The sequence below is a fragment of the Sinocyclocheilus rhinocerous genome, unplaced genomic scaffold, assembly GCF_001515625.1.
Source record: "Sinocyclocheilus rhinocerous isolate Xijiao unplaced genomic scaffold, SAMN03320098_v1.1 scaffold1615, whole genome shotgun sequence".
Lineage (NCBI taxonomy): Eukaryota > Metazoa > Chordata > Actinopteri > Cypriniformes > Cyprinidae > Sinocyclocheilus > Sinocyclocheilus rhinocerous.
Window position 1 is genome coordinate 1,638,265 of NW_015645292.1, and position 9,246 is coordinate 1,647,510.

Here is a 9,246-nt window from a genome sequence, read left to right on the forward strand (position 1 = left end):
AGTGAGTGAGGGTGTGTGTGTGTGTGTGTGTGTGTGTGTGTGAGAAAGTGAGTATGTGTGTGTGTGTGTGAGAGAGAGAGTGAGTGTGTGAGACCTTGGCCAGAGGAAGTGTTCAGTGTCATCAGGGATGTCGTAACCGCGGCAACCACTGCAGGCATGATGAAACCGTGCAGGTGGCCGAGCGCAGTGCCGGCGAAGAGGGTGTGGTACCCACAATGCCCTGCTCCGGGGGCATCGGGGGGGTTTTATCTCAGTGCCGTCCCCCCGCCCCCCGGCCTCTGTATCAGAGTGCAGAGAGACGGGAAACACTCGCTGCACAGACCTCGTGTATCCCTGAACTAGGTGTGTGCGTCCCGTCATGTGTGACACGCTGCGTTAGTGGCGTGTCATTCAACCGTGAATCACAGTGTTATGCAAGTTTCCCTTCCTGCCATGCGGCTCTCAGGAGTGCGTGTTTGACGGATGAGCTGAAATGGAGAGGATGATTTTCACTTTTTCTTTCTTCCCACCAGAGGACTGTTTCAGGAAGTCGGTTGGCTGGCGATGAGACAGCAGCAACTGTAGGCGCTTCCTGGACACCTGATACGATGAGAGAGACGAGAAGCAGTCAAACCCACAGCTGACCTCTGACCCCACACACTCCCGCTGCAGTGGGAAAAACAGCTCAGCCAACATGGCTGAACAGCATCACAGTTTTCCATCCACTCGTATTCTCACGGCTCGGTCATGGATAAACTGCATCCGGCTACAGGACGGGCCTTTTTTTTAAACAAAATTATTTTCCTGTCCTAGCACTCTCTGATGAAAAATCTTGGAAAATCCTAATCACACAAGGACCAGAGGACGTCCCATCTGCTCCGGACAACTGGCCGAGGGACACAATAAGTGCAGAAGACATGCGGACCCTGGAGAACGAGTCGAGAACAGGCGCAGCCGCTGACTCTTCATGCAATAAAACAACAGTTTTATAGCATCAGTGGGGTCAGTGAGCATTTGACTTGGTTGAAGCAACATTTACCCCCCAATAACTGACTGTACTAGTAAAACTAAACGGACAATAACAGCATGTTTTGCACGATATTTCCTATCATCCTCTGTGGGTCACTTACACACGTAATCCTCATCCATTGCTCTTCATTATGTTGCACCAGTGCTAAAAGCTTCCTACATTTATTAGGAAGTGAAAACAGGACAAAAATCTGAAACAATCATGTTTAATTTATTCACACCAAAATCAGTTGAACGCAAGCCACATAATTACAACTTCTTACAGACGGAGCAAACAAAGAGAAGACAGTGATCAGAGTGTGATGTGAGCTGCCATCAGAACATTTCCCATCAGATGCTGCAGGTCTTCAGAGGCCCACTGGACAGGCCTGAGCTGTTCTCCCTTTTACTCCATTTAGCATTTATGCTTTCAAAAGATCAATACATTATTAAATAATCCAGTCAGAATGCTTCAGACAGTCGTAGATGTGAAGTTTGAGGTACCCTTGATCACACCAGGAACCCACAAACTCTATTTATTCCCTGACTGAGCCGCACATACAACTCCTCGAAATATCAGTGAGAGGAAATTAAATGGAGAAGTTGCAGACATGAAGGATCACGTGACGCGGCTAACTCGACACATGAAACATGGATCCGGAACACAAGCCATGAATTTAACCCGATCCAAAAACGCACAGGAAGTAAATTCACTGACATTCCACGCAATGTTTCTATGAGAGTTTATATGCTGCGTGTCAGTTTGAGGTTGGTTAGCGCTGGTCACCGCTGGTAGCTGCTCGCTGTGACTGCTAGAATCCGTTCCTGAACCTTCTCCGTGATCCCGCCATGTTTCGTCTCAATGCCGCAGGGCCGCGGCCCCGTACTCTCCTCGCTGTCCGTGTCGCCGTAACAACTGGAGCCCGATGACGCCGTCAGCACAGTCATGGAGTCCGTGGAGTCTCTGTTTTTACGGGACGGGGAGCTGCTGCTTCCCAAAGCTTCGCTTCCATCCTTCTCCCGGTCCTCCACACCCCCAGTTGTGCCTTTACACGCCTGATCGCCCGTCTGGTCCTTCAGCAGCTGCACGAGGAAGTTGATGTACTTCATGGCGAGGCGCAGGATCTCGTTCTTGCTGAGCTTCTTGTCAGGCGGGTGGGTCGGGATGAGTTTGCGGAGCTCAGAGAAAGCACCATTTACGTTCTGTTGCCGCCAGCGTTCGCGGCTGTTAGTGAAGACGCGCCGAGCCATCTTCTGAGGAGGACCTGAAGGAAAACCACACGTGAGATACAGCTGAGCACAGACACACGATTCATCTGGTTTAATCTATGACGATGATGAACCAAGTCTTAAGAAGAGCGTGAAAGCTGTGAATAACTCCATGAATTAAATGGTGTACCATCATTGAGCTCCAGTTCGAAGTGTGTGGATGGCCGTCTCTTCATACGAGCGTTCCCGAAGACCCCAAAGCTCCCAGATGGTCCGAGGAAAGAGCTGAGAGAGAAGAGAGAAAAAACACTGCAACATGAGGAGATGAATGTGGAAGAGAAATCTATAAAAGCAGTCCTGAGAGTTTGATGACTGATTGGACAAACGTGACGGTCGCCGTTCTGTCCTCATTACAACCGTTCAGCTCCGATAGATCGGACTTCATTCTGTCTGCAGCGCTTTAAGACAAAACTGAGACTAACGGAGGTGAAAGATCAAGCTGTAGGTTCAGCAAGTCACTGGTCTACGAGAGAACGTAACATCAGTTTGTTCTTTACTCTGATGCTAAATAAGACTGTGACTGTTAACCTGTGCGCATCATCCTGTAGTGTCGGTGTTCCAGACATGAATGATTCCTCAAATCATGTGTTGAGGAGGAGAGTGTGCTCAGATGCACCATTTTCACTTGCTGCACCAGAAAACCACCAACCCAGAACACCCTAGTGACCACCAGAAGACCCTAGCAACCTCATAGCAACACTCAAACAATCACTCAGACCCTAACACTGCACAGCAACACCCTGGCTTGAGCACAACAGCATCAGGTGCGGATTTATTTCCACCACGAAACGCACAAATGAAGATGCTTTCTTCTCGTCCTATGAAGGAATATAACAGTGGAGATAATTGTGGGTCTGATCTCGCCTCACCTGCTGATGAAGGGGTGCGTCTGCAGGAAGGGTGGAGGCAGGAGGGCCGCAGCGGGTCGCAGCTCCGTGGGGCCGTGAAGGAGGCGCGGAGCGGGGTGCAGGGCCGTCAGCATGGAGAGGGGAGGCAGGGGGGGTTTGCTGTGAGCCAGGCTGATGACCGGGATGTTGGGCGGGAGGGACGTGACTGTGGGGCTCGGCCGGGTCTCGGCTCCAGTGGCCTCTGGTTCCGCTGCGCTGGGCCTGCTGTCCGTAGGGCTCTCTGCATCACGAGCCGCATTAGCCTCGGGCGAACTCATGCGAGCAGGGCTGACGTTCTGGAGGACAGACGGAGACGGTGAGGAGGGCGAGATGGCTGGCTCGTTCTTCTCCATCATGACCGGAGACTGACGAGTTCTCCTGATGTTCTCAGCTTCTTCTCATCGCTCCTCGTGTGGAAGTCTGCAGATCAATCCGCTTCTGTTCGGTCCTGAAACAACAAAACAGTTTGGTTTCAAACAGGCGGGATGATGATATAAAGTCCCTAATATATGAAGAACAAACTGGTGTGACTTCATTTCAAACAGAAACAGGCCAGGACTAAGTTTGTGTTTGCCAGGTGGAACGAGCTTTGTCGGAAAGTTCAGTTTGGCCATTTTGAACTCCTGAAACAAACTCCAAATATATTGGAGTTGGTTTTGGGAGTTCGAAATCGCTTGCCAAACCAGAAAAGTTCACTGTAGTTTGTAAACACCTTTGAACTACCACTGGTCTGTAGCGAGTATGTAATATGTGACCCTGGAGCACAAAAGCGGTCTCAAGTCGCTGGGGTATATTTGTAGCAATAGCCAACAATACATTGTATGGATCAAAATTATCGTTTTTTCCATTATGCCAAAAATCATTAGGATATTAAGTAAAGATCATGTTCCATGAAGAGATTTTCTAAATTTCCTACCGTAAATATATCAAAACTTAATTTTTGATTAGTAATATGCATTGCTAAGAACTTCATTTGAACAACTTTAAAGAGGATTTTCTCAATATTTAGATTTTTTTGCACCCTCAGATTCCAGATTTTCAAATAGTTGTATCTCAGCCAAATATTGTCCTATCCTAACAAACCATACATCAATGGAAAGCTTATTCAGCTTTCAGATGATGCATAAATCTCAATTTCGAAAAATTGACATTTATGACTGGTTTTGTGGTCCAGGGTCACAGATGATGGTGTGCTCTGGGGATGCTGTAACTTTGCCGTGAGTATATGGGGGCCTTAAGAGTCGCGTTCACACTGCAGGTGAATCCAGTGTCACTCCACTTCTGAGCATTTCATCGAGTTCAGTTCACAGTTCAGTGACTGACAAACACATTCACTGCTAAAACATTCACTGAATCAGAGTGAACAGAAGTTAATGTAGTGGACATGACAGCAAAAAAATCTCAAAGAGGTACATGTCTACGACGAGTCAATCTGCATTTGGTACTATTGTTAGTATCTGCCTTTCTGAGATCACCAGGAACAGCTGCTAAGAGTGCTTGCTTGTGTTGTATTATGCAAATATCACATATCAGTCGTCCTGCTGTCTAACGATTAGTACTGATGTCAGTCTTTGATTGTGTGAGGATGTTCATTGATAGACTCATCGATCAGACACAGAAAGCGATTTAACAGGCTTTCCTTCACGTTTCCCTCTTTTAAATGTCGGCTGTTATTGTTCACATTTGGTTCCTCTTTCTGTCCAGTTTAATGAACTTTATTCTTCATAATGATCTACTCCAGTCCGATCCTTAACACAACATACACTTGACATTCTGGAAGCTCCATGTGTTTTCACTCACAGGAAACATCACGCTTTTCACGGGTCACGTTTCTTCCAATGGTTCCTCCGACGTTTCTCTCTCTTTCCAAATGTCTGATTCTGTCGATGAGTCTTTTTAATGTCCACGTCAGTTTACAAGAACTTTCTGATTCTCAAATGAGTTTGTTCTCGTTTCATATCCAACATGTGTCAGTAGTTCTGAATAAATGTATGAAGTTATTCCGAGTGTCAGCATCGCTTATGAAGAATAAGCCGTGAATCAGTGGTGATCAGACAAACAGAGCGTCTGCTGCGGTGCGAGATCTCGTCGGTCACTCACCGTGTTTGTGGTCACTTTCTCTGTTGTCTTCGTTCACGCCGTCTGTGAAGCGATCGCACCCTCGCTCTCCTCCACACGTCTCCTCGCTCTTCCTTCCTCTTCCTGAGCGCTGTTCTCCACAAGTTTCTCCAGCATTCAGTGAAGATCAGAGATCTGGAGAGATGACCTCACTGCGGGAATGACGGACGACTGGAACATACGCTGATGTAAAAGTGATGCATGTGTGCCCGTCTCTCTCTCTCTCCATCAGCCCGCCCCCCCCATCACCAATAGACATGGTGCTCTAATTGGATACCAGTTGAACTGAACTAGTATTGGGCGAGAGAGCGAGAGAGAGAGAGAGAGAGAGAGAGAGAGAGAGAGTTTTCCGCTCTCTGCTGGACAGGAGGATGTACTTGTACAATATGGTGATGTTGATAAGAGTAAAAGAAGTGCCTGCAGGAATGAGATAAGAGCCCCCCCCCACCCGTCTCTCTCTCTCTCTCTCGCTCTCTCTGGTCAGCCTCAGATACTGAAGGTTCTTGGATCTCGACCAAAAGGAAGCACAACTTACATCATGATTGAATGACATTGTAAAAGTTCTCTCTCACACAGTCAAACTGAAGTATATAAACGAAAGTGAAGCAGCATTTATTCTGTTCTTTTGGAGTTTGAGTGGAAACAGTCAGAAAGTGCTATGTTTAAACTCTTCATCAACACATCTTCATCTCAGGCCTCACTGCACAGCTCCACAAACACTTTCGTCTCATTCGCTAACCAACACACACACACACACACACACCTATCTGAGATTAAAATCAGAGTAGCAACATTTCACACAGAAATCATGGTTCATAAGTACGTTAACACTAACATGTAAATTTACTAGAAAAGCAAGAGATCACATACTCAGTGATGTTACAAATCATCTTTAAAAAAATGTGAAAAAATAAATACAATAAATAAAATAAAATAAGAGTGACATGCCAACACACAGCTGGGATTCAAAGCATGTAGTGAAAAGCACAATGATTTACTTGAAGATCTTACTGTGAATGAAACATGAACAAAACCACTGTAGAGCCTCACTGCTGCTCTGGAGGTGAAGACAGGTGAGGCTGTACAGAAAGACTGTATATGGACATCGTTTGGGTGCCTTTATGCAAATTAAGCATTTAGAATAATCTGGATTCATTATCATAAACAAATGTATGTGCTCACTACAAAATTAAATTATGACCTATGCTCTCAATGTCAAGTGCTGTGTGTGTGTGTACGTGTGTGCATGTGTGTGTGTACGTACGTACGTATGTATGTGTGCGCACGTGTGTGTGTGTGTGTGTGTGTGTGTGTGCGAGTGTGTGTGCGTGAGTGTGAGTGTGCGTGTGTGTGTGCATGAGTGTGAGTGTGCGTGTGCGTGTGCGCATGAGTGTGCGAGTGTGTGTGTGTGTGTGTGCATGAGTGTGTGAGCGTGTGTGTGCATGAGTGTGCGTGTGTGTGTGTGCGAGTGTGTGTGTGTGTGCGAGTGCGTGTGTGTGCGAGTGCGCGAGTGCGTGTGTGTGTGCGAGTGCGTGTGTGTGCGAGTGCGCGAGTGCGTGTGTGTGTGCGAGTGCGTGTGTGTGCGAGTGTGTGTGTGTGAGTGTGCGAGTGCGTGTGTGTATATGTGTGTGAGAGAGTGTGAGCGTGTGCATGAGTGTGCGTACATGTGTGTGTGCATGAGTGTGCGAGTGTGTGTGTGCGCGTTTGTGAGACAAATGAGGACATAAATTTGTATAATGACAAGGGTATGACATAGGTATTACAAGGAGAAGGTGACTTTTCAGGACATTACCCCATGTCCCCACTTTTCAAAACACTTATAAATCACACAGAATGGAGTGTATTGAAAATCTGAAATAGCACAAAGTTTCCTGTGAGGGGTAGGTTTAGGGGTAGGGTTGGTGTAGGGCAATAGAATATACGGTCTGTACAGTAGAAAAACCATTACGCCTATGGGATGTCCCCACTTTTCACAAAAACAAACTTGTGTGTGTGCATGAGTGTATGTGAGTGTGTGTGTGAGTGTGCGTTTGAGAGAGTGAGAGTGAGAGAGAGTGTCTGTGTAAGTGTGAAAGAGAGAGAGTGTATAGCAGCTGTGTTACGGTCGGTTGACTGCAGTTCGCAGTCACGTCTGTGGAGATTTGCCTCAGTGTTAAATTAAGACGATGAGTTTTAACCGCACTGAGAAATGCTTCTCTCCATTTCCAAAAATACATGCGACCGTCTTCAGCGTTCAGTCAGACACACGATGGAGCTTCAAGAGTCAATCTGCCCTCATTTATTTAAAATGATTTGTATGAATTTTTCCTTTAAACTGACAGATTTTATTATTTGGTAACGTTATTTTAAGGACCAATTATCACTAACTAGTTCAGCGGTGGCGAACTCCGGTCCTGGAGAGCCACAGCCCTGCAGAGTTCAGCTCCAACCCTAAATAAAACTCACCTGCCTGTAGCTTCCTAGTAACCCTTCAGACCTTGCTTAGCTTGTTCAGGTGTGTTTGATTAGGGTTGAAGCAAAACTCTGCAGGACTGACGTTCACCACCCCTGAACTAGTTGCTTATTAGCATGCATATTAGTAGCATATTGCCTGTCTATTAGTACTTATAAAGCACATATTAATGCCTTATTCTGCATGACCATATTTTAGATTTCTTAATCCACCCCATACCTAAACTTAACTACCTTACTAACTATTAATTAACAGCAAATTAGGAGTTTGAGGCGAAAATTCTAGTTAATAGTTAATAGTGAGAATTCATCCCCAAACTAAAATGTGACCGATTATGTGTATCATATCATAGAAATCATTTCTACAAAACAAAAGAGATTGAGACGGAGGTCTGTGTTAGTCCAGCACACATCCAGTCACATCAGTGGTGTAATATAAACGGATTTAAGGTGATGATACACGGGGCAACCTTTTCAGCAATGTTGCTTGGACACTTTCATTGAGAACGGGCAACAAATTTCTATCTGGGTACTTCAGATCGGTTGTGGGCTCTGTGTCTCACCTGCTTGCCCGTTGACAGTAACATTGCTCAAAAAGTTGCCCCGTGTATTATCACCTTTAACTCTACACGGAACCAGCCGAATTACAGCAGCTCAGTAACTCTCCTCTTATTGGACACTGAACAGCGAAATCTGCAGTGGTGTCAGTAACTCAAAACTTTGGCCTTTTAGTGCTTCATCCACAGACAGGAGTCAGTGTCAGACAATGTTCAGTAGATTTCTTTATAGTCTATACAGAAATTCACTGTAACAACCAGTGTGACAACTAGCCCCAGTCCACATGTAAACAACAGACAGACCTGTGATCATAAACCATTTCACACAATCACAAAAACATGAAGATGGAGTAGATAAATGCATTCCGAAAGACGTGTCGGTAAATCAGCCGTCAGGATGAACCGGCTCCTGAACTCAGAGACTCGTTCAGCTCTCTGTGTGAAAGTCAAACTGATGACAATTATAGCAGCGAGTGTTTCCTTATGAGGGAAGAAATCCTAGCAATGGTTTCAAACAGAAGAAGTCGCCCATATTGTCTGTCTAAACACACGCAACAACAAAGCAGCAATAAATGAATCCGTGTGTGTGTGTGTGTTTCATGGATAATCACTTTTCATCTCTGTAAATAATCTGAACAGCAGACCGAGGGTTATGAAGAGGACAAGAGAGAGAAAATTACATCAACACACACACTTCATGTGCAATATACAATCGTCTCTTGCTAACTCACACTTGTGTTTGAGACGCATTTCCTCCATCCATGTAAACACTATTGTGCGTGTCAAGAGATAGAGATCAGTGAGGCTTAATTGTTTAGGGCAATAAGTGAGTGAGTGAGTGAGTGAGTGAGTGAGTGAGTGAGTGAGAGAGAGAGAGAGAGTGTGTGGGGGGGTGGTGTTTGTGTGAGTGTGTGTTCAGTGCGTGAGTGAGTGAGTGAGTGAGTGAGTGAGTGAGTGAGTGAGAAAGAAAGAGGGGG

General features: G+C 45.8%; 1 protein-coding gene across 2 annotated transcripts; it reads right to left on the minus strand.

Annotated features, from left to right (window-relative positions):
• Positions 1–1,229: 1,229 nt before the first annotated feature.
• lyl1 (LYL1 basic helix-loop-helix family member) lies at positions 1,230–5,489 on the minus strand. Of its 2 annotated transcripts, none has more exons than XM_016509390.1 (4): positions 5,244–5,489; positions 3,126–3,591; positions 2,387–2,481; positions 1,230–2,252 (listed from the first exon to the last, which is right to left on the minus strand). In XM_016509390.1, the coding sequence occupies exons 2-4, from the start codon at positions 3,497–3,499 to the stop codon at positions 1,771–1,773; spliced, it is 951 nt and encodes a 316-aa protein (XP_016364876.1). In that variant the 5' UTR covers positions 3,500–3,591; positions 5,244–5,489; the 3' UTR covers positions 1,230–1,770. The 2 variants fall into 2 exon arrangements, with proteins under 2 accessions (XP_016364876.1, XP_016364877.1); XM_016509391.1 differs by lacking the exon at positions 5,244–5,489 and adding an exon at positions 4,944–5,043.
• Between the last annotated feature and the right edge of the window lie 3,757 nt (positions 5,490–9,246).